The sequence below is a fragment of the Hakea prostrata genome, chromosome 7 (assembly GCF_041222555.1).
Source record: "Hakea prostrata isolate BN-2017 chromosome 7, UWA_Hpros_2, whole genome shotgun sequence".
NCBI lineage: Eukaryota > Viridiplantae > Streptophyta > Magnoliopsida > Proteales > Proteaceae > Hakea > Hakea prostrata.
The window spans coordinates 71370722-71395797 of NC_142606.1; the positions used below are offsets into that span (position 1 = coordinate 71370722).

The 25076-nt window shown below is 39.2% G+C and overlaps 1 protein-coding gene and 1 pseudogene across 1 annotated transcript; one reads left to right on the forward strand and one right to left on the reverse strand.

Moving 5' to 3' along the window:
- The first annotated feature begins 879 nt into the window (after positions 1-879).
- ALDH7B4 (aldehyde dehydrogenase 7B4) lies at positions 880-23796 on the forward strand. Its single transcript, XM_089164362.1, has 16 exons — positions 880-1075; positions 1155-1289; positions 4583-4669; positions 4838-4969; positions 11555-11627; positions 11833-11855; positions 11950-12013; positions 16172-16217; positions 16931-17111; positions 17434-17610; positions 17717-17881; positions 18494-18634; positions 18805-18902; positions 23011-23160; positions 23422-23491; positions 23573-23796. The coding sequence occupies exons 2-15, from the start codon at positions 1155-1157 to the stop codon at positions 23474-23476; spliced, it is 1527 nt and encodes a 508-aa protein (XP_089020488.1). The 5' UTR covers positions 880-1075; the 3' UTR covers positions 23477-23491; positions 23573-23796.
- Positions 14191-14827, reverse strand: LOC149011959 (polygalacturonase inhibitor-like; annotated as a pseudogene).
- Positions 23797-25076: the final 1280 nt, after the last annotated feature.

A 25076-nucleotide genomic window follows, 5' to 3' on the forward strand; every position in this document is an offset into this window, starting at 1 on the left:
TCTACACAAGTATCTACTTTGTGAAGGGGTCAAGGGGTAATATGATAATTTCATTAGCAAGATAATTTATTTGTGAAAGAAGACTCTTAAGACTAAAAGTGGAACATTTAGGTGTTGAAAATCTTTATTCAAGCCGAGTTCAAGGGGTAGTTTTTCTACGTAGTTTCACTTTAGTAGTTTTTGTCGAGAGGCTGTTCCGATAGCTTGATCTCAGATTACAAGGATCTAATTATGTTTGTGATGAATGAGTCCACCCCTCCCCCATATATTCTTCCGATTCTCCAAGACATACAGTACATTGTTTCAAAATTTCAGCATTTCAGTGCCAGGCACATGTCTAGGAAATCCAATGTAATAGCGGATATCCTTTCCAGGAAGGCATTCAACCTCTCAAACCGGGTAGAATGGCCTATTTCCAACCGGTGGTTATTAGAGCTTTGCTCGTCTAGTCCACCCATTTACACCATTAGGTGATTTAAATTTGTTCTGATAATGACAATAATGGTAATGATACTATAAATAATAATTAAAATAATAAAATAAGGATGCAAAATTATACTCGAAGACCGTTGACGTCATTCTTATTCATGCGTACCTTGTCGTGATCGACATCGTCCGTGTCATTGCTGTATCGTCTTATCCATACTATATACCATTTCATACGTGGAATGCATTAGGTAGCACTAGCATCCATGGTCCATGCCACACATCTATGCATCAATTATTGGAAGCATTCCATTCCAATCACGCAATGATGGCTTTATTGTGGGCCCACCAGCCAAAGATGAGTATGACAGCAAGTGAAATAGAGATACTCTCCTGGTCGGCAGATCATATTATATTTCCCTACCTCACATCCAAAATGAGCTAACGTATCGTTTTCTTGGTTCTTTTAGATACTTTCTGGTATAAGTACCAATCCGTCGTTCCTAGTCACTCTTCACTGTTATAACGGAATCTGTTTAAAAATCTCATAAAATCTGTCAGCGATCATCAAAGCAGAGAAGGAGGTTTGTCGAGCTTCCAATTCTCGAATCAGTCATTCGAAGTCGATTAATTTCATAACCTTTTGAATGTAAGTTTGGAAATCTGTATTTCTTTCTTCTTTCTTCCCCGGCTACTGATCGTCATCAGAAACTGCGCTTGTTTTGCAGATGGGTTTCTTGAGGAAAGAGTACGAGTTCTTGGAGGAAGTGGGATTGGGTGCTCGCAATCCTGGCGCTTACGTAAATGGCAAGTGGAAAGGGAACGGTCCAGTGGTAACCTCTGTCAATCCAGCGAACAATCAGGTTTGGTATCTTCATCCTTAAACCCAAGTTTGATTTCAGTACTTTTAACTTATGAGAGAGTTTTCTGGGTGGATTAACATACCTTTTCGTTTGATCGCATCTGATCGAGCCCAGATGGAGCAAGTACAATTTTCTTTTTTTTTGGGTAATCTCAACAGAGAATGTCGAACAACAAATTGGGAGTCAGCTACACAATCCCGGTTTCTTAGTTTTTAAGTCACGATGGCTCTAGGGGGCAAATGTTGCCTTCTAAGAGTTGGGATCCTCACCTTTACCACCACATGTTTAAGAGGAGGGCTCTGTGGTTCAAAGCACTGGCCCTCTTAAATGTGTGATGGAGGGATGTGAGGGGAGCACAGTCCTCTCCCCAGTGGATTCAGACTCGGCTTCTAAAGCCAGAATTTCACATACTCCCTGAATTAAAACAACTAGGCCTGGTCACTTCCGGCAATTTCTAGTATTCTGAAGTTAGGCATCCTATTCCTTCCCGGTATGTGTGTTTCCATTGTTAGTTATAACTAGTTGCCGTGTGCCTCTAGCTTGTCTCTAATCATGACTAGGGTTGCCTTGTTATTTAGTCATCACGGGCACTGGGCAGCAACTTTTATCCTACTTTTGTTGAAGATCATTTTTTTTAGGTTTGAAAAGTGCATGGTGTGCAGCCTAGTTACTGTTATACCAAGGCATTGACCCAAGACAGACTGGAATCTATGTGGACCAGAATGAACCATACCGTAGGCCTTAACCCTGGGAAAATGACAAGACCATAGCAGAGGCCCATCTCCCCACTCACGATATTTGGAATTGCTGAAGTTTTCTCCTTGGTCATCCTTGTCAAGGCTTGAGTATCGACTCCAACCTCCGAGGAAGAAGCCATACAGTTGTCGGAACTACAGGCCTCGACCCTTGGCCTTGAAGATAGAAAGGCAGGAGAAATTTCATGTCTCGAGGTCTGACATACTGTACATGTTAGAGATACATTGAACCTACCCACATCTGCGTAGGACGCCGTTCCTACTGTTGTTTCTGTAGAAGTGTTTATTCATGAGGAGTGAGGAGTAGCGATTCGCCTTCTTTCAATACAATAATAGTAGTTCTATATCCCCTTCATTTGATTCGATCTCTTGGTTGGTCTTGTTGTTCCATAAGGTTGTTGGGTGTGCAGACCTGGAGCTATCACTTCAGCCCCCACTACCATGCCAATGTTACGAGTAGGCTTGTCAGAATGGTCCTATCCCTATGAACCATGTGTCGGTCTTGGAGGAGATCAGGGTCACGCTGGACAATCCAACAACCCACAAAGATTCGGGTTCAACTATATTTACCTTTCACCTACCACTGTATCTAGTAATGCACATTTACTCTCTCATTACTTGCTGAGTTCGGGGTGGTGTTATTCCTAAACCTGACTTAACCTTTGAAGATGGTTGACCAACCCCAAAGTCAGCCCACCCTCCACCCTCACTCTTCTTCTTGTGTGAACAGGTTATGGAACCAACTTGTGGGATAGACCATGGTTCACTTGAAGGGGTTAGATTCGGGCATAACAGTTTCATTAGGATGGATGAGGAGGAGGTGAAAATTAATGGATAGAGATCCCACAAAATGATTATTTTATGTATATGGGGACAATCATAAATAAAGAAGATCATATACACAATTAAATTAAGATAACTGAAGTGGAGAGGTGTGTTTGGGTGGTGTCTAATCAACCTTTTCAGTTAAAACTTACTGAAAAAATATTTTTAGGATAGTAATATGCTTGGCTATAATTTATGATGTGTAATGTAGTTAAGAACCGTAAAATTAGGATGTTGAGATGAATGCAAAGGAAAACTAGGAAGTATAAATGATAAATGATCATAAAAGAGCTAATTTGGAAGCGACTCTGATACATGGTACACTACAGGTAAGTCGTGTGAGGTAGCATGACCATGTCAATTGAGGCCTTTGGATACTCTTGTAAGTTGGAGTTATTTAATTGAGATTGAAGGAACTGCAGGAGCTAGTGCAGACCTAAAGTGATCCTAGGAAAAGTGGCAAGAAGACAGTCATAGCTTAGGCCTTGTATCAAGTATGACCTCGGTCAGTGCTGGTTGGAGCGCAAAGATTCATGTGGCTGACCATATTTAGTTACGATAACACTGGGATGTTGTAGAAAGTAGGATACAGAAGCTGCTGATCTTCATAGTGTCATCTAACTCACTAGTTAGAAATTGGGTTTTGTGCATTACATGGTAAGAGAGCTACTGCTAAGTAACGAGATATAATGATATAGGATTTTACTTCTCATGTTGGACTTGGCCATTTATATGTATAGTACCTTGAAGAGTAGGCTTCACGTTAGCTTCTCCTATGTTCCAAACCCATTGATGATTTGGAACAAGAGGAGGTAAACCATTACTTATCACACTGAACTGATTATCTCTAAGCCTTTTTTCTCCCCTTAAATTTTTCACCAAATGTCCTAGCTGGGAGATCTTTGTTTAACATTATCCAAAAGGTCCTGATTTATTTATTTACCTGAATGATGTGCTTGTGAAAAGCATATTTACCAGACAGGGGAAGTAATTTAATCAGATGGTTAATGTTAAAGAATAAGACAGAGCAACCCTCCCCCAAACAGAAAAAACAAAGGGAGGGAAAAAGTAATTCACAGATGCAGCAAACTGGGTTCCTGCTAACTATATTTGATGGGTGTAGTTGTCTGCCTTACCAAACTGCTACAAGTGTTGTCATATTTTCCACCTCTCTTTTGGCTAGAATAATTGATGAAAAGCGATGTATGGTGTTTTCGAAAAAGCAGCTAGCATACCTTAAAAGATATCTTTTGCAGGTTACATTTGGTTTGTTTATTTTGTTGATAGGGAAACCTAGAATTGATGATATTCTGTATTCAACATTTGGTCATTTCTTTTCATTTTGTGCAATGGTTGTATTTCTAACCTACTAATGTTTTCGATACTGAAATTCTTAAATTGTCTAACGGTGTTACGGGATTTGCTTTTGTTTGGACTATTGTCATGCTTGCTCCTTTTCATTTCCATTTTGTGGCTTCCTTTCCCCCCCCCCCCCCCCCCTTTCTTGCTTTATTTATTTATTTTGGGTGGGGGGGGGAGGGCATTGGAGGTTTAATCCTTACATTACTCTTCCAGGAATTGGAAACGTTGGTTGGAAACTTCACACTGTTGCCATGCAACAGTAACTGTCTTTTATAATCTGGTTGCTAATCTTTCAATATGTTTTTTGAGTAGCAAAAAAGAAACACTAACCCTGAGTTCTTTTTGCTTCAGAACATAGCTGAGGTAGTGGAAGCATCTATTCAAGATTATGATGAGGGCATGCAAGCTTGTAATGAAGCAGCAAAGATATGGATGCAAGTGAGTCAAAAATTTTCTTTATTTGTGCATCTCCTCTTCAAACACTTTATCACTCCCACAAATTCCTTTGAGAGTTGAACCTTATATGGTTTGTTTACTAATGCATTCAATAGCTATGCTTCTGTGAATTAAATTTTTTCGGTGATGGTATTCAATCATTCCTCACAGGTTCCTGCACCAAAAAGAGGTGATATTGTTAGACAGATAGGTGATGCACTGAGAACGAAATTGCAACATCTTGGTAGACTTGTATCGCTTGAGATGGGAAAGATACTTCCCGAAGGAATTGGGGAGGTTCAGGTAAAATAAGATCTGGAATTTTTTCTTGTTGGTACTGATGTTATAGGCAGCTTTCACCTTTATCCAGTCAATAGGAAATGGAAGAACAAGTGCTGCATCCTTATTTGTTTGTCCTGATAGGAAAAGATTAAATTTGTCAAAAGAAATCATGCATCTGCATACAATTTCTGGCTATAAAATAATCAATCTAACTTTCTATTAATGTGCAGCAGTTACATCTTCACAATGAACTAAAAAAGAACAAATAAATAATCCTGAATGCATTAGAAATAATTTCCAAAGGCATGTAGTGGGCTACCTTTGATCTGTATCATGGTACAGTTGTCTTTGATCGCATCAAGCTACATGCTGATCTTCCAAACTATAACCAGATCATCCTTTTCTTTGTTGGTTGGGGTTGGGGGTTGCTTTGTTCCTACCATTATAACTTATTGATATGCACAACCATACTTGATGGTAAGTTGCCCCTGACAGTCTGTGGGACCATGATAGTAAAATAACTTTATGCAGCAGTACTTGATTGGTTGGACAAGTACGCTAGACTTTGGAAGCCCATAACCAACTTGAATCGTTCAAGAGTTTGTGGTCTAACTAGAGGTGGAATTAACCAATTAAGTATTTTATTTATTTTTTGGTTACCTAAGTAAAAGGAAGTTAGAGTTAGACTTTGAGTCTGCTAAGCCCCCGATTCTAGCTTAACAATGGCTTTTGCCCCACTTTCTACAGTCCCCAGAAAATACAGCAAGCATAGAACATAGATGGTTTAAGATAATAATATTAATAATACTAAATTTTATTAATTACTGAACTCAAGAACAAAACAAACACAAATACTTGAGATAATAACCATCAGTAGGTTCACCTCCTACAGGTACCCGAGAGCAGCAGCTCTCCCCCTGCTTACAATATTCAAAATCTGCCTGGCTTCCTAACCTTCCCCAATATTAACAGTAAACAGTTCCCTAAATCAGTTTCTAATGTACCCCAGGGTTTGGGTTAGGTCTATCAGGATCTTCTAGATAGGAACCACCACTAATGGGGTCTGAATGATAACAGATATTAGGGTTTCAGGAACTAGGAAGCTTCTATTATGCTCAGGAAAATATGAAAAACTTCCTGGTTTCTTTATCAAGACAGAACTGAAGGGGTTTGGGAGGTTTTAGGGGAAATCGTACTGGCTGGACAGGTTGGGGAGAGGAACTATGGAGTCGCAGGAGGATGGGAAGGGTACCTAATACCTATAGGCCTGAAATAGCAAGGGGAAGGGGTTTCTAGGGCTTGCAGCGTGTGGGGGTGCTGCTGGTTTGGGGCGGCAGCAGGGATAGGGGGCTGGGAATGGTAGCTAGCACAGAGAGGGAAGGGGTGGGGAAGGCCTGTACTTGTATGCTGAGAAGGCTTGCTGGAATTGTTGCTTGAGAGCTTGAAGAAGAAGGTGACGAACTTGAAAGTGCAGAAACAAAAGCAAAACCAGCCGCAGATCACCCCCAGGGCTCCCACGAATCTTACAGTCAATTCTTCAGTCAATTTTCATTCATAAACTCAAGCCGAAAATTACAATACAAGAAGAGGCTATTTATTGCCTAAAAATAAAAGACTTTGACTGGGGTTGAGAATTCTTAATGGATGAGGATCCCAATATTAGACTACCACATTCAAAAAGGAATCAAATTACTACAAGACCACAACCCTTAGATTGGAAATCTTGTTAGGACACTTAATAGCTTCCAAATAAAAACAAACTCTAAAAGATAAGATCCTTCCTAGATAAGGAATCTTATCTACAATTAACGAGCTCAACTCAACTTTAAAAAGACTATAACTCTCAAACTATTGACTTAAACAGAAAAATAAAAGTAGATCCATGACCCTTGGATCAAGGGGATTCAATCAAGACACATATTGAGGCCCAAAAGGGGGCTTGGAAAATGACCGAAATACCCCTGGGGTATCCAGTCAACTTTAAGTGCCCTTTTTGGGTCTGGTTTTTTGGCCCAATTTTAGGGGGCCCCACCCTGGTTACATCAGTTTCCTAATCAGTTATCTCACCCCCTCTCTAATTTAGTTTTATTTCCATTCTAGGACAGCAACTTTCGTGTCAGATCTGATTTCCTTCCTCTCTTGCTGCACATACGATCCCTTGCTCCTCTTTCTATTTTTGCTAGTATATACTCATGATACAAGGGGCCTATCAACACCCCCCACCCCCAACAGTTTTCACCTTGTCCTTAAGGTGAAAATCTGGAAACTGGTAATATGTCTCATCGTAGTCCTCCCAAGTGTTTTCACTCAAATGCAGCCCTTTCCATTTGATCAACACTGGTGAGAAACAGATGGCCAGTAACTCCTCCAGAATGAGCTGCAATTCTCCATCCTATGCCAAGCATGACGGGAGTGGCTGTGGACTGATATGATGTCTGATCGCTTTCTTCAGCTGGGAGACATAGAACACAGGGTGCACCTTTAAATCAGTGGGAAAAAGTTGTTGATACACAACTGGACCTACTTGCTCAATGATTGGATTAGGCCCACATAAGTGATGGCTGAGTTTCTCATTGGGTTGCTTGGGTGACTTTAATGAAGCGATAATGCTAGAGTTTGACGAAGAGCTCTTCGCCTGGTACTCACTTCTCTTTGGCGTGGATCAGCTGAAATAGGCATTTGGTCATAGGCCACTCTGAGATTTGACTTGAGGTCATCCAATACCTTATTGTAATCTTGGAGAAACAAATCGACTTCATCCACTTTGGACCAGCCATCTTCCTACCATATTAAAGTTGGTAGTTCGCGGTCGTACACAATCTGGAACAAAGTCATCATAGTGGCTGAATAGGAGGTCGTGTTGTGCCAATACTCTGCCCAAGGCAGACAGTTAATCCAGTCCCATGGTTGTCGTGCATAGAAACACCTTAAATAGATCTCTAAACTGCATTTGACCAGTTCTGTTTGTCCATCAGTTTGGGGGTGGTATGCATTGCTGAATTTCAAGTGAATTCCCGCCTATTTGAAGAGCTTCATCCAAACTATCAGAGACAATAGATCTAGGAAACCCATATAGCTAGGTGACTTCCTTGCTGAACAATACAACTACATCTTTAGCAGAGTAGGATGAGATAAAGCAATGAAGTGCCCATACTTCGATAGCTAATCAACCACCACAGATCTGTGTCCCCACTTCTAATCTTGGGTAGACCTCCAATAAAATCTATAAATATCTTCCCAAATCCACTCCAGTATTGGTAATGGTTGGAAGAAACTTGCCACCTTCATGGCCTGATATTTACTGTGCTGACATGTGTCACAACTGGCTGCAAATTTTTGGACAGTGTAGCCTTCATCCCAACCCAATACCCTACTCCTACCGGCTGCTTGTAGGTTCTTAGAAACCCTGAATCACCTCCAAATGGTGTAGAGTGAAATTTGGACAGCAACTTCGGAATAAGTTGAGAGTCTTCGTGTATCACTGGCCTATTTTTGTAGAGTAGGGTTCCATTCTTGAGCTGGCAATTTGGATATTCCTGTAAGCATTTTAATAGAGCTTAGACTACTTTCGTAGGGGTATGATGCCTATACTTCCTCCTTCAACCCCTCTTCCTCGCCATATTGCTGCTGAAAGAAAAAAGAGGTGCATAGCATTGTCCTACTGTCTAGAGAGTGTGTCCACAGCCTTGTTCTCGTTGCCTGGTCGATAAACGATCTCAAAGTTCAGTCTCAACAGCTTCATGATCCACTCTTGCTAGTCCTCAACGACGATACGTTGTTCCAATCAATATTTCGGACTTTTCTAATCTATCCACACCTTGAAGTGCCTTCCAATCAAATAATGATGCCATTTTTGGATGGCTAGCACTATCACCATTAATTCCTTCTCATATACTGACTTTGCCTTTGCTTGAGGGGATAACACTTGACTCCAATAAACAATTGGGTGCCTTCCTGAATAAAGACAGCTCCTAGCCCTAAACCCAAACTGTCATCTCGACCATAAATTCCTTCCTTAAGTCAGCATAGCTAGTATAGGTATAGTGGTCATAGTTTTCTTCAATGCTTCAAATGTGTTTGTGCTGCCCCTTCCCATTGGTAGGCATCCTTTTTTAAGAGATTAGTTAGAGGTGCGGCCATCTTCCCGTAATCCTTGACGAATCTCCTGTAGTATAAGGTCAAGCCTAAAAATCCATGTAAGGCTTTTAGATTTCAGGGTTGGGGCCTCTCAACCATACTTTTAATTTTCCTTGTGTCTGCTACTACTCCCTCTTTAGATTTGGTGTTCCCCAAGTACTCTAATGTCTCCAGGCCAAACAAGCACATCTTCCAATTCACTGCCAAGCTATATTGTGTGACTTGTGTCAACAAAACAATGGTGGATCTTAAATGGACTAGTGTTCCTTCACAGACCTGTTATACACCAGAATATCATCAAAATACACCAAAATGAATTTTCTGAAGCCCCCCCAGACTCATGACCTTACCGCATCTTCTTCTTTGTAAGATCCTGACAAAGACAAAAGCCAAAAGAAAAGGTAATAAAAAAATTATATTTTACGGTAATTAGTAAGTTTATAAATTGACAATAAACTAAACGAGAAGTCTGGTAAATAAAGAACTAAGGATAAGGTTAGGGATGGGGTAAGAGAAACAATTCTAGTGCCTTTAATTGTGGCATGGGAACCATCCTCAAGGGTGACCATTGAAGTAGATGGATAGAAATAGGAAAGGATACTTGGGATGCCAATCATGCAACTAGAGGCACCTGAATCAGTGATCCAAGGCTGAGAGGTGGATCAGAGGTAGGCTATTGCATTACTTGTTTGTACGAGCATGGCAGTAGATGGCTGGGATTTGGCTACTTGAAATTGGTGAAGTGAATAAAATCCTCGGAACAGTTTTGTCTTCAGACTGTGGAGGTGTAGAAGTTGTTTCTCTAGTAGTAGCAGTATTGGTGATCTAAGGAGGTTTGCCTTGTGACTAATCTTTGTATGTGCCCTAGCTGACCACATTGATGGACAAGCTTAACTAGTCCTGACATGTTAGTGGACTCCTAAGAAGTGGATGGGGGGGGGGGGGGTTTCTTTCAATAGCAGCCCCAGGACCATTAGTATTTCCAGATTTGGGTCTACAATTTTTATTGAAAGAGGCAAGAGCAGAAGTTTATTAGGTGTAGTATCTCTCCCTAGAAACCTGGAGAACTAATGAGGAAGTGTCAGATAAGGTGGGTACTTTGTCTCCCCCGAGGATTTGATTGCTTACTGAATCAAACTTCTTCCAAAGTCCTCATAAAAAGCTCATAACAGCAAGTTGTTCACGCGGGTTCTACATCTTACAAACGCTAGAAGTGATGAGAAGTATGGAATTAAGCTCTTCATACATCCTTTTGAAGTCCGCAAAATATTGGGTTAGTGATGACTCTTCCTATCAACTCAGTACAACTCTTGGGACAGCTCCTATGTGCAGGAAAGTTTCTTATAACCAGAATGTAGCACATTCCAGTTCTCCCATAGTTCCTTAATATATCAATATGGGTAACAAGATCCAAATGATGTTTCTCCATAGAATTCAGCATTTGTCCTAAGATACAGGCATCAACTGTTTCCTGTTAGGGTCTGTAGTATTAGGCTTTTTGGAAAAGATTCTTCAGAAAACCAGAAGCTTAAGTACTTATTGCATCAGACTTCAGCCAAAAAAGATACAGTGTATGGTGCTGCCTGCCCCCCCCCCCCCCCCTAATTGAAGCCTAGAACATCCTTCAAACCAGCAGCAATAGTGTATCCAGGTATCACAATGATCTTCTGAACAAATAGGACTTCAAGAACGAAAAGAACTGGAGGACCTACTGCTCTGATACCATGTAAAGTTGCAACAGAACTAGAGAGAAGAAGAGAAGAAAGAAGAAGAAGATGTGCAGAACACCTTGGAGGCTTTTGTTAACTTGAAAGCCTCCAATAGATCAAGCCTTTATCTATAGAATGCAATCAGATTTCAAATCAGAATAGAAAACTTCAAAGACAGCTGAAAGAATCTGACTTAAACAATGAAACGAGGCTCTGGTGCTAAGTCAAAATCCTTCTTTTCTCTATTCTTTTTCCCTTATTACCCCTGACATCTAACAGATCAGTAGAAAATTTTCATTGTTCAGCTTCTGCTTGTGTAACATTGTGCTAGTTTTTGTAGAAGTTTCAAATTTTTGCTCCATCAGTGCTGTGTTTGGGCAGTGCCACTCTTGTTCTAGAGTATGTGGTTCAGGGTGTGTGTGTCACTGTGTTCAGCACATGTGTTTGTGTGTAGGTCTTATCTAGCATTTAAGGATGCCAACTAGGAGGCCTATTGGGTTAAAATTCTTTTTACTCTTATTTGATTTGAGCCATCATAGTATTGACTTCCTTTTAACTTCACGTAACCTTCTATATATATAGTCTGATCAGGATACAATAAATTTCAACTTAAGATATCTTAGGTATGTGTGATGAATTGTAGTTCCATGCTTTTACGGTGGGTAAGCATTAGTTGCTTTAGACACTTCAGAGGTTGTCTTTAACTGTGTAATGTGATAATTTTTATTCTCTCTAAGATCAAAAGCGTTACCATTTTCAGGAAATCATTGACATGTGCGACTATGCTGTGGGATTAAGCCGGCAATTGAACGGGTCAATCATACCCTCAGAACGTAAGAAAACAGTAATTTACTTTTTCATGGTGGAAAATTTCCGCAGGATTCCAGGAGTATCATTGCAAGATCTTTGTAACTAGATATGGAGCCTTGCTGAATTATTCTACATCTAATTGGCATATTTCTTTCTGTCCCACATTTCTTTAATCACTTTATTTTCCAAGTGTTGTAATTCCTTGCATTTCTTTATATTTTTCTACAGGACCAAATCATATGATGTTGGAGGTGCGCTTTGTCTTTGTGATTTTGGATATGTTAACTGAAAGTAATTCCTCCATATGCTAATTATAGCTGTCTGCTCATGCTTTGTATGTCACAGATGTGGAATCCTCTTGGAATAGTTGGTGTAATTACAGCTTTCAACTTCCCGTGTGCTGTTCTGGGTGAGGTTTTGACCTTTCCAATTGAAGGAATTGTTTTATATTTCAGCCTTATCTTTCCTTAATAAGCAATCAGTGTAGCAGAACAATAAAAATACAAAAAGGAAGGTTTTAAGTTTCCATCATTTGAATCATGGAGAGCAACTTGGAATCAAAAGGTTTTAAACTAAGTAGAACAAAGATGGAATATATAGTGTTTTACTTTAGTCGTGATCGGACGAAAGATGAAGTGGTGAGACTTAATGACGTGAATCAAATTCTAGGGTTTAGGTATTGGAATTATGCCCTAGAATTAGGCTCACTCAAGGAACCTCTCTCTTGGGAACCAGCAGTTTTCTAGGGTTGAGAATGCCTTCGCTGGTAGGTCTTTGGGGTGGTTTTAAGTTCACAAGGGTAAGGTAAGGCCTGGAAGAATTTGGCCTGGCTTGGGGTTAAGGAACGTAGGGTTTTAAACTTGAATCCTTGCTGTAATGATAGTTTCAGGTCTGAAGTCAGGATTTAGGGTTGGGTTTCAAGGGATTTAGGGTTGAGTTGAAGGATGCTAGGATTTGGCTCCTGCTGTTTTGTATTCTCAGAACTGTGTTTATGAGTTAGGGTTTGGAAACTAGGATCTTAGGGTTTGGTTAGGTTAGGAATGGGACTGGTGTTGTTTTGTAATTTTAAGTTGAATCCCAAAGGGTTTGGTTTAGTTTGAGGTTTCCTACTTGAGGTAGTACTCTTAGGAAGTCAACTAGGGTTAGGAATTGGAAGCAGAAGTAGCGTAGGTGTAGGAGATAATAATCCTAAAAGGGTTTGAAGTTTGGTCGAGGGTTTTGGGAGTTATAGGGGTTTTAGTAAAACTCAGGTTTACGTCTAGAGGTTGAAGATGAAGTGCAGGAATTTCTAAAACCTAATGGAGGAAGGTCTAATGGTGGATGTAGTAGTGGGACTAGGCCTTAGGGAGGGGAGCAATCCAACTAGAACGGGAAGGGGGTGGATTGGGGGTTGGGGATCTAAGAATTTAGAAAGCAGGGGAATGTCTGCTGCCGCAGAGAAGAGGGGAAGAGCTGGGGATGCTTGCAGATGGGCTAGGAGAATGGGGAGAGGGTTACAAAGGGGCTGGGCTTTGCTTACTTGGAAATGGCAGGCTGCTTTATTTATAGCCTTTAAAAGGAAAACAATCTAGGACTCAATTTGGGAAATCAACTTGGTTTCAAACTAACACTCTAAATCTAAGTATGACTCTTAACACTCTAATTCTAAGTATGACTCTTAACTAAAGACTTTAATTCTATCTGATTTGGAATCTAAGAGTAGTTATAGAATCCTAACAAGAAGCAAACTAAAACTAGGGGATTCCCACACAACCTAGGAATCCTTCCTTAACAAGGACTCTTCAATAAATCTCAAAATGATGACTCAATTAAGAAAACAAAATTAGATCTACGGTCCCAATAACTAGTGAACCTAATGACACTTTGATCTTGGACTCCACGAAATTTGTCAGAATGAACCTGATACCCCTGGCTCAATTAGGGGCCATGCAGTTTGGGGAAAGTAACCCAAGGCCCTATGTTGCCTCTGGAAATAGTTTACATCATTTGGTGAAAAGGAGATTCCATAAAATGATTATTTTAGATACCTTGATCGATCATAAATAAAAGAGAAAATTGCACTGGTACCCCAAAATGAAGGCCTTAAAGTATTGACACCCCACTTTATGTTTGAAAAACACAAAGGTCCTATTTTGTTAGAATGGTTAGTTGTACAATCGTAAAGACCATTATACCCTTATGTATAATGGAGTGAAAAGACTTCATCTACCCTTCTCTATCAGACTTATTCTTCATCGTGCCCTAAGCCACAATTCCTTTTCTTCCACACTACAGTATCTAGTCCTCTACTCCTGTCTGCTAATCTTATTGTTTCCGGTTTTGTAGGGGCAATAGGGTTTGTTCTGTAGAAGGTCCAATTGCACTATAGGCTTTATTTGTCTGGGCTCCATCGTCCCTTCAATCTTTGAGACCCTGTACAACTTCTGACTAAGTAATGAAATTCTGAAAATCACTCACCATTGGTGTAACAGGAAAGTAATAACTAAAATGGAGGTTAAAGCAAATTGCTTCTTACATCACGTCTAAAGAGATTGGGAAACTCTGGTAACACCTCACTGGTTGCCCTCATAGTTATGGCGAGTTAATTTAGCTCTCAACTGTCCATTCCTTTTGCTCACCCAAGAGCCGGTTGTGAGAAAGGTAGAGATTTATAGACTGTTCGAAAAACCCAAATGATTTTGGGATTTTTCTGGTGAGAGTTCTTTCAATTTGGGGAGATTGGCGGGGGAAGAGGGGATTGAACCGGTGAACTAGTTGAAACTGAGCATGAGGAACTCGAGATTGGGGATTTGACTCAGGAAAGAAGGGATTGGACTTGATAGATTAGTCCAGCTGAGTTCAACCATTTGGAGAAGCTTGAGCTTAGTGATGGTCGAAGGAATTGAGGTTGGTGATGTGATGGAAAACGAGGTTGTTGAGGTATGGGAGGTTGCCAATCTCAGCCAGAATTTGACTTGAAATGTTGCTTGGAACATGGTGAGCTTGAGATTCGGTTAGTGTTGTAGTCGCATTTCACGCAGTACCAGTCGCAGCAGTAGGTGTTGGGTACCCATAAAGCTAACTGATATGGGTTGTGAAATGCTGCTTTGACCTTCATTTGTGTGGTGTAGTCATTTTTGTTGCAGCGAATAGATCTGGCCGGAGGAGAAGAAAAAGATAGTGTTGGGAGAGAGTAGAGTAGGGGGAGGAGGAGAGTGAAGAGGAAGGAAAGTCCGGTGGCCATGGTGTAGTCGTTTTTGTTATTTTTTCCCTCAGATTTTGATAAGGATATTTTTTGAATTAAAAAACAAATAAATGAACGGTGGTTTAACAGTCTTCAACAATAGATTGGATTAATGTGTCCAATGAAAGTCTATCTTTGGGGTGTCTGTGTTTTTCAAAAATAAAGTGGGGTATCAGTGCTTTAAGGCCTCCATTTTGGGGTGCCGGTGCAATTTGCTCTAAATAAAAAAAGTGATATAGGATGATGTTCCCCAAAGATTAAAATAGGGTGGATGAAGCAGAAAGGTGCGTCTGGGGTTGTATGTGATCGACGTATTCCTTTAAAGCTCAAAAGGAAATTCTATAAGAAAGTCATATGACCAACTATGTTGTATGGTGTGAAGTGTTGGATTGTGAAGAAGCGTCATATAGTTGAATTTAGTGTAGCAGAAATGAGGATACTAAGATGGATGAGTGGCAAAACTAGGAAGAATAAGGTCAGGAATGATCATATTAGAGCTAGACTTGGAGTAACTCTGATAAATGATAATAAGCTATGAGAAAGTTGATTGCAGTGGCATAACCACGTTCAACGGAGGCCTTTAAATGCCCCTCTGTGGAGAAGCAATTTAGCCCGGGTTGAAGGAATTAGAAGAACTAGGGGCAGACTTCAAATAGAGCTGATTGTAAGGCAAGGATCCATGTAGCTAACCTCATGTAGTTGGGAAAAGGCTTGTTGTTGTTGTAACCTCTGATGGATGGGAATGGTCTTGTCTGGTTCTCTGCCACCTCATGAAGTGAGTTGACATTCTGACTTCGTTATCTAGGATGATCTTGCATCTGACAAAATTATAAGGCAAGGATCAAATGAACAAATTGAAGGAAATTTATGATTTTTCTTCCACCACGGCTGGACTAGAAATCTCAAGCCATTCAGATGCCTAAAGACTGTTTTAACCAATTTAGTTCACATTGGAATTTGCGGGTGGGTGTCTTCATTTGTATGCTCAACATTGCTAGTGATTACTGAAGATGACCTTTTTCTCATTTCCTCAAGCTATGCTGATGCCTTATTTCTTGTTGCTTAGTTCGGCAAATTAAACACATGATCCTCTTTAAATCTTAGAACTTAAGATGTTTATAAATGAAACTGAAGAGTTCAAGAAAAACGAGCTTAAGATGTAAAATATATATGAGTAAGGTAGAAGGAACTCCAGTTCTTTCCTGATGTACATTAAGCAATGCAGAACTGTACAGAATTACAGATATATAAATGAGAATGCTGTTACATTGGGTTTGGTTAATTTCATTTGAATAGTCTTTTCGTTTTCCTAATTAATATATTTCACATGTTTGTGTGCCATAGGATGGAATGCTTGCATTGCGTTGGTCTGTGGCAATTGTGTGGTCTGGTGAGCCTTTGACTCTAATCTCATTTCTTGCTGGAGTAGCTTAGAATACCAGATTAATTTTTTTTTATGGACTGTGCATGATCAAAAGATTACTTTGTTGACTAGTTCATGTTGTACCATCTAGAACCCATGTTCTTTGTTTTATGCTATTTAACCAATCTGCAGGCCATTTTCCTGACATGTACAATTTGATAACAGAGCCATTTTCCTGACATGCACAATTTGATAACAGAGCTGTTTCTGTTATCTTAAGCACATTCTTATTGAAGCTCTTATCTCTCTGGTTGCTGTATGTTTTTCTGTGTACTTTTTTACCTCTACATTTTCAAGAAAAAGTCCAACAGTGCTTCAATGCTGTATTATGAAGCAGCTGCCCATGAGTCCATGACTTCTCCATGAACTACTAGAGTTTCAGATGTGGATATTAAAGTTGTACTTTTGGTCAAATTGACTCTCTCCATATATAAATCATATTCACACACGCATCCAGTTGTCTGAAAGAGAAATTTCAGAGAGATTATAGACCAGTTCTTCTGCAAAGACATTAATTCCATGTCTATTTCGTGCCTGTGTTGCTTGTAGCCACCTTAAAAGTTGAAAAATTGCCTGAGAAGAGAACTTTTCATTTGAAAAAGTTTTTTGCAATTACTGTTTTTCCATAAATTTCAAATTTTATGTTGAAAACTATTTCCTCACTGTGCCATGGATTATAGGAAAGGAGCTCCCACAACTCCCTTGATCACCATAGCAATGACACAGCTAGTGGCTGAGGTTCTTGAGAAAAATAACTTACCAGGTGCAATTTTCACATCTTTCTGTGGTGGTGCCGAAATAGGGCAAGCAATAGCAAAAGATACACGCATACCACTGGTCTCGTTCACTGGAAGTTCCAAGGTACTTGGGATCACATGTCTGTTTCTTGTATCTATTTTATCTTTAGGCATGTCTTTGTTATTGTTTATAGTAATCACTGCAATACTCTCTTAGTAGCTTATGGTATATGGTTGTTTTAGCTGTTAGTCTTTGGAGGTTCTAGCTTCTCAGAAACCACCCTTGTCCTTTCTGGGTGGGGAACATGACGTTTCCTTTTGCCTTTATTCAATCTTGATCTACTTCAATAAATTGATTAAAATATGTATTGTGCATTTCTTCTGATAGGCTATGACTCCAAAAGTCATTTTATTAATAACCAAAACTTTGATATCCCTGAGTTCAGGTGGGTCAAAGCGTTCAACGAACAGTTAGTGAGAGATTTGGTAAATGCTTGCTTGAATTAAGTGGGAACAATGCCATAATTGTCATGGATGATGCTGACATCCAGCTTGCTGTTCGCTCAGTTTTGTTTGCTGCTGTTGGTACAGCAGGTCAACGTTGTACGACTTGTCGTAGACTGGTAATGTCATGATTGTCATCTACTAATTTCCTTTTTGCTTGAGATTTTAATCATGTCATGAAAATTGAATTATTTTAATCTAATTTTGAATTTACCTTGGTTTTAGTTTTTGCATGAGAGTATATATAAGAGCTTTCTAGATCAACTCCTCGGAGTGTACAAACAAGTCAAAATTGGGGATCCTCTAGAGCAAGGTACTTTGCTGGGGCCACTGCATACCCGTGCTTCAAGAGAAAACTTTGAGAAGGGCATCGAAATTATAAAGTCACAGGCATGTACTATCTCCAGTGATTCCAAACCCACAACTGAATTCTCAGTTATTTTAACTTGTCATAATATTGTGATCACCTTTCATGAGAATCTCTTGTTATTTCTTTATACTGTGGAAGAATATTCTATGGCTTGGATCATGTTTCGGTACTTGTTGCTTTGCATTTGTAGAGAGTTCTTTTTTTCAAGTTTATGGAAATATTAGCTAGACATCTACTTTGAGAAACATCAAATCCAGGACTTGATATACCATGAAAGAATATTCTTTTGGCTTGGATCATGATTTCATTACACATTGCTTTGCATTTGAAGAGAGTTCTGTTTTTTCGAGTTTACTGGAAAATATCAGCTAAACATCTACTTCAAGAAATGTCAAATCGAGGATTTGATATTTAGTAGTTGCTTGATGATATCCATGGATCACAGCCTCTCCTGATAACCGAAGAACTTCTGTTTTCATTTTATCTGAAAAGTCTGTTTTTGCAAGGCTTGGCTTCTTAGATCCAAGGATTATAGTTGATGTAAGCTTGTAAAACAATTTTTTTTGAGACTTACAATCAGAATTCTTCATTGCATTGTGTTTCTTAAGTTAGTCAAAGTTGAATTTGTGCAGGGGGGGAAGATCCTCACTGGAGGATCTGTCATTGAATCTGGAGGAAACTTTGTGGAGCCAACGATAATTGAGATTTCTTCAGATGCAGCTGTAGTCAAAGAAGAATTGTTTGCTCCTGTTCTTTTTGTTATGAAATTTCAGGTATATATTTTCAAATTGATAATTCTGTTCATGTTCCATTGGTTCATCTAAGTTTCTTTGGTTCATTCATTCGTTCTTTCTTATTAATTAATTAGTATCAGTGGGGAGTGAATGTCTTAGAATTAATTTTCTTCAAGAAATACTTACTTTTGAGTACCAAAATTTTACAGACATTAAACGAAGCAATTGAAATGAACAACTCCGTACCGCAAGGATTGAGTAGTTCGATCTTCACAAAGAGACCAGATGTGATCTTTAAATGGATCGGGTGAGTATGGAACAACTAAATGAATTTTACTGATGCTGACCAATATTTATGCATGTATGAAGAGCTGCCTGATTATTCACAACATTCTTTGTGGTAATTGTTTTGTGGTCTTGGATGTCTGCTTCACTCCACAAACTCATAAAAGGTGCGAGGTTAACTACCCTAGGATAAAGTGGTGGAACTTAAAAGAAGGTTGCTGAAAATATTCATTAAGAAAGTAGTTAGACTAGGAAAGTAGGAATTTGAGGGGGATACTAATATGATGTGGAATGAGATGGTTGTCAAGGTGGAAAGGCGACCAAAGCAATTGGGGCTCCGCCTAGGCGATTAGGCAACAAAGCGCGTCTAGGTGGCAATAAGGCTACCAAAGCGATTGGGCCAATATTTTTCAATGCAACTACTTTTCAATACAACTACTTTCTATAATAAGCTAAAAAAATATTGGGAAAATTATGTGATTAGCTGTTTTTAGGTTTCCCCTTACAAAAATAGTCATTCAATGTGTCACTTTACAATATTAGCCAAAATTGAGTTTGCATTTACAAAACTAACCAAAATATTGATTTTTTTCACCTTTTTGGACATTTTTAACCCCTAAAACTCATCACATCAAGTGGGAAAATCACTATTTTGTCCAAAAGGGTAAAGTCATTATTTTTTCATACCCTTTGGACATTTTCACCCCTATGCCGGTATGGTCAATTTTAGGGATAAAAATGTCCAAAGAGGTGAAAAAACACTATTTTAGCAGCTAATTATGTAATTTTCCCAAAAATATTCAATAGTCATATTCATCCAAAAAAAAGAAGCATTTAAGAATCATAATTATAAAAAATTATTCAAAAAAAGAACTCAAAACATAAGTTCTTCTCATCAAACCATGGTTGTTAAAGTGTCCACCTAGGCATTCACTAATTCATTGATTCTTGATGTTGAGTATGGCTCATGCTTCACATTTTGTTGCCGACGGGCATGGGCGTCACTTTGGGTCTTGGAGTTCCTTTGCAGATTGGGCATCAATTAAGCGGTTTAAAACAAGGCGGTTGAAAAACTACTTTGCCGCCTAGGTGGATGCTTTGACAACCATGGTTATGTGTATTAGGAATGTGGTTGAAGAGGTCATAGGTGAATCAAAAGGTGATGTAAACCCAGTTTTAAGGTTATGTTTTTTGAGAGTTTTCCTTAAAACTAAGGGCTGCCCAGAATCCTCTAGCAAAAAGAATGATTATTCTAGGGTCTGTAGGGTGGTTCTAAACACTTAACCTTGCTGTGACACATATTCCAGGTCTCATTTTTAATATGTAGGGATTAAAAACTAGGGTTTTAGGATTTCGGCTAGGGGGGAGAATGGACTGTTGCTACTGTTTTGTAATTTCAGACTTAGCTCTAAAGGTTTTAGGGTGTGGGTGAGGTTTAAGTTGAATTAGGGTTAGGCATAGAAGTAGAAGATGAATTGTAGAAATTTCTGATGAAGAAGATGAAACACTGGAATTTTTCAGACCTAGGGAAGTAGGTCTTATTAAGGAAACTAACGGTAGGACTGAGGTCTAGGGGTTGGTGCAATCCTACAGGGAGAAGAAGAGAGGCAAAGGGGCTGGGGAATAGGGAATTGCAGGGGGTGGGGGTTTAGTGTTGCTGTAGGGAAGAAGGGTTGGGGAAGCTTGCGGGTGCTGGGGGAAGTGGGGGGAAGGGTTGAGGAAGGGTGGGGAGGGTGGCAGGGGCTAAGGGGTGTGGGTTGGGAGGCTGTTGTAGTGTTGCAGCAGCAAAGGGTGAGAGGTTTACAGGGGTGCACAGAACAGGGGAGGGGAAGGGGATGTCTTGCAGGCGTAGGAGAAGGTGATGGAAGGGCAGGGGGCTGCTGGGATTGAAGGGAAAGGGATGGGGAGGGTCTATGATTTTTTTTTTTTTTTTTTTTGGGGGGGGGGGGGGGGGGTTCTTAGGGTTGCACAAGGAAGATGAGGGATGGGGGAAGGCTGCGGGTGAGAGAGGAGGAAGGGGAAGGGGAAGGGGCCTGCTGTACATACTTGTTTGCTGAGGGAACTTGAAGAAGATGGCTTTGAATGCTTGTAGATGCTGGAAATAACAATGGAGGTGCTGATCCTTGAATAGAACTCTTAATTACTCAACCATGGCTTTATTCATTTATCAGACTTAAGTTACAAAGAAAGAATAAGCTCTTTTTTATATCCTTAGTGGTATTCCTTTATAGATTAGGATCTCAACTAGGAACCATGATGGCATGATCCTTAACTCAATTTTATTCAATAATCAGACTTAAGTTACAAAGAAAGAATAAGCTCTTATTTATAGCCTAAGTGGGATTCTTTTATAGATTAGGATCTCACCACATAATCTCAGCCCTTGAAATAAAATCGAAACATCTAATGGTCCATAACAGTCACATGCTAATAATAAAAGATTAAATAATTTAGAACTCTAATCTAAGAAAGTTCACTTGGAAGAAACTTTGTAGGACACTCAACTACTAACCACTAATTCAAGAACTAACTTGACTTAAGATGTATAAACCAAATTGGACTCTATGACTAAATCTGGAATTAATTCCAGCAATAAAATGGGGCTGAAAATGCCAAAAATACCCATCTTGTGGGGTTCGGCCAGCCTAGGGAGGCTTCTTGGAGCCATATAGTGGGCCCCACTTAGGGTTTAAGCCAAGGGTGAGACTGGTGGTCACATCAAAGGAAATCGCCATTCCTATAGAGAGACTAGTTTGTGGAATGATGAAATCCAAAATAGTCATTAAGATAAGAAAACTAGCTTTAAGACATGGCAAAGGGCTAAGGATGTAGAGGACTTACAAAGATATAAGTTCCTATAAATGAAGATAAGAAAATCATGGCAAAGGAAGAAGATCTATATAGTACGTTGGGCATAAATGAAGGGGAAAAGCTATTTATAAGTGATAGGAAGAGTAGAGATCTAGACCATGTTAGATGTATTAAAAGGGATGATAGTAAGGCACTAGTATGTGATGATGGGAAATTTATTTCTCTAGCCTACTAACTGGATATACTTAGGTTGGGTTACATATTTTTTTTTTTTTGGGTGGGGGGGATTTGGGAGTTGGAGGGGATGGGTTACATCAGGCTGGAGGAACTTCTTGGACAAAATTTAATGCTAATTTGGTTTTCAAGAATGGGACAACAATTAATGAATTCTAGATTGATTACAGAACTTGTAGCAGATCACACAAAATTTTTTTTTTTTTGGGGGGGGGGGGGGGGGTGTGATGAAAATAGAAAATGGGATACAAGAAGTATAGTTTGGATGTAGCACCTCACTATCTCCCATGTCTCTCACCCGTGACCTCTTACTGTTCATATCTCTCAACATCTCAAGTTTTCTGATCTAATCATTGACTGATCAACAGTCATTTGCCTTCATTTATAATTAAAACATGGTTTTAGTAAAGATTATATGGCTGCCAATACAACTGAAAAATAAAATTTACTCCTATATAGTAACCTGGTGGAAATTAGAAAACAGTCGTATTAACTCAATAGCCATAAAAAAATAAAAAAGATATTAATGGAATGGAACTAAAGATATGAGATTGGAAAAATATAATATTCCAGTCCAGCTGTCTAGGTGAATAGTAGCATTTTGCAACTCTGTTCTGGTCCCTTCTCTTATTCATGCTTCTCTCTATATCGGAGGGGATGGGGATGGGGTTGTATAAATGACAGACAAGTTAAGATTGATGACCAAGAAATAATGGGATGGACAGAGAAACTGGATTCTTACTAACCCAGATGTTTTCCTATGTGCTTGGTAATCTACCTTGCTGAAGTCATTCCCTCCATGTTGGTTAAATAGTGAAAACTTTGTCTAGGAGGGATTTGGATGGCTCACCAAGGTTTGTGCTGTATGTCATGTTTATAACATCAAATTTTCTTAATTTTAGTTGTTACTTGTCAGTACCAAAGGACTAGGTTCAGATCAAGTAAGCAAAATTTAATGCAAGCACCTCAGCCTAATGCCATTTTGGTCGTGTTTTTTTTTTCTGGATCTCTCAACTAGACTTGATTTAGTTGTCTCCTGTATGTAATGTATTCCTCAAATTTTCTTACACATCCATTTGTTGCAGACCACATGGTAGTGACTGTGGTATTGTGAATGTGAACATACCTACAAATGGTGCGGAAATTGGAGGTGCTTTTGGTGGTGAGAAAGCTACTGGGGGTGGTCGTGAAGCTGGAAGTGATTCTTGGAAGCAATATATGCGGCGTTCAACATGGTAAACTTAATAACCATTGCAAATGCAAATTAGCTTATATATATGTGTGTGTGTGGGTGTGATAAATTTGTTTTATTCACAAATCCAGATTAGTTGAGGTTTATGACTTCATAGTTCATTTATTTGAACCTTGTAAGTATCGATGTTGCAGTCTGAAACAATTCTGTTTATGATACTCAAAATGATATATGACCTGCTTTTTACAACTTTGTCACTCTAGATCTGAAGATTTCAGTAACATTTTATTAATGTTTTTGACAGCACAATCAATTACGGGAATGAGCTCCCACTGGCACAGGGAATAAATTTTGGCTAAGTGTTGACATATGAAGTAAGGTTTAATCTCACTTTTTTGTTTTTCAAGACCTCTTTTTATTCCAGTATGAAGAACTCAGCAATTCTCTGTTTGTAGGGTTCAATCTTTCTTCAGCGACTTGCTCAAATGGGTGGATATGCTCTGAATGGTGGTTCAAATGTGGTCAAGGAATATTTTTATTTGATTTTTGTAGAATAAGAGCCAGGGGTATATAGATATCTTAATGGCCAATTTGCTGTGGTTGTGCATCTTAGCCTACTTCGACAATCTCTCTGTATTATAACTTATTTATAATGAAGCTGCCATCTGGTTTTGCTATCTGTCTTCTGATTTTGCACTTAGAATCCAAATCTAATGCTCAAAATGACAGTGTGCATGTTTAGCACAGGTTTCTCATATGCTAGGCTTCTTCTGAGCTAGGGAAAGCATTGTTCATGCTCCTTCCAAAATGGGAGGACGTTTCTTATTGTCATGGAGTAATGAGAAGTTTATGGCTTCAATATTCATTTGATTTTCAGTATTTGAAAATTGTTTTAATTAGATTTGGAGAATTTGAGACGTTATAGGTGGTTTCAGTATTTCAAAACTGTTGTAGCTGGATTACTTCTATAATCCAGTCTTAAACCTCACGGCAGCTACCAAGATGGACTTTTCCATTTTTGTAATTGCAGGCATTAGAGCCAAAAGGGTTAAATCCAGTTAAAAAGAATGGTTCACTGCAATATTTGAACCCTCACAAGGAATATTGGGAATTTTTCCAAGCATTAGTAAAAACCCACATTGGTCAAAGTTGAGCTTTTACAACTAGAAGAGTTAGATGTCCTTGGAAGTGAAAATTCCTTCCTCATTATTGGTGGTGAGAAATTCGATCAAAAAATACAAAATTGCTTTAGTCATGTGCATTTAATGGGCATGACCATCAAGTGGAATTTTGGACTATCGGGTCAGAAATTCTTGTCAAGATTTCGGTCTCGACTGTTGAATATCAATGGTCGAGATCGAGATTTTGATCCGACGACTCGAATTGTTGCGCAGGACTAAAGTAAGGTCCCAAAAAACATATTCTGGCCTAAGGATTTGTGGTCCTAGGAATGTAAAAAGGTGACCACATAATTTTGATTCCTTGGAGTAGAAGTGAGGATAGGTTTTTTAGATGGATCAGGAAAATGCAGGATTGCCTTTGGCTTTTTTTAACAATTTATCTCTGTAAGGTGAATTTTTAGAGGAGAGATTGTTAAGAGATAGGCACAGCTTTATCTCTTTAATCAAGACTCTTGATTTTTAGCAGAGAGAACATTCCTGAATCCACTTCCAAAGTGTTCTGGAATCATATGGTCCATCTTTGAGAGAGAAAAGTTGATGGGTTGAGTCATCAAACCAATGATTACTATCAGTTTTCAGTGATGATATCCACTCTTAATGGAGAAACAACCAAACCATGAAGTCCCCCAATACCTACTGGTCATATTTTGGAAAGAGAGCTCTTTGAGTTCAATGAGTTGTTGCATCCTAATCAGCTAGATGCACATAACACGTTTTCTTATTCAAACAACAATCTTGTGTCCAATTTAAAATTGGGTGAAATGAGTAATCCAATTAT

What these genes read in the sequence shown, in the direction of transcription:
- ALDH7B4 (XM_089164362.1), top strand. Translation starts at nt 1,155, where the DNA reads ATGGGTTTCTTGAGGAAAGAGTACGAGTTCTTGGAGGAAGTGGGATTG. An exon ending in AAGGAATTGGGGAGGTTCAG is followed by an intron (nt 4,970 to 11,554) that starts GTAAAATAAGAT and finishes TACCATTTTCAG; the next exon opens with GAAATCATTGACATGTGCGA. An exon ending in TTTTTGTTATGAAATTTCAG is followed by an intron (nt 18,635 to 18,804) that starts GTATATATTTTC and finishes AAAATTTTACAG; the next exon opens with ACATTAAACGAAGCAATTGA.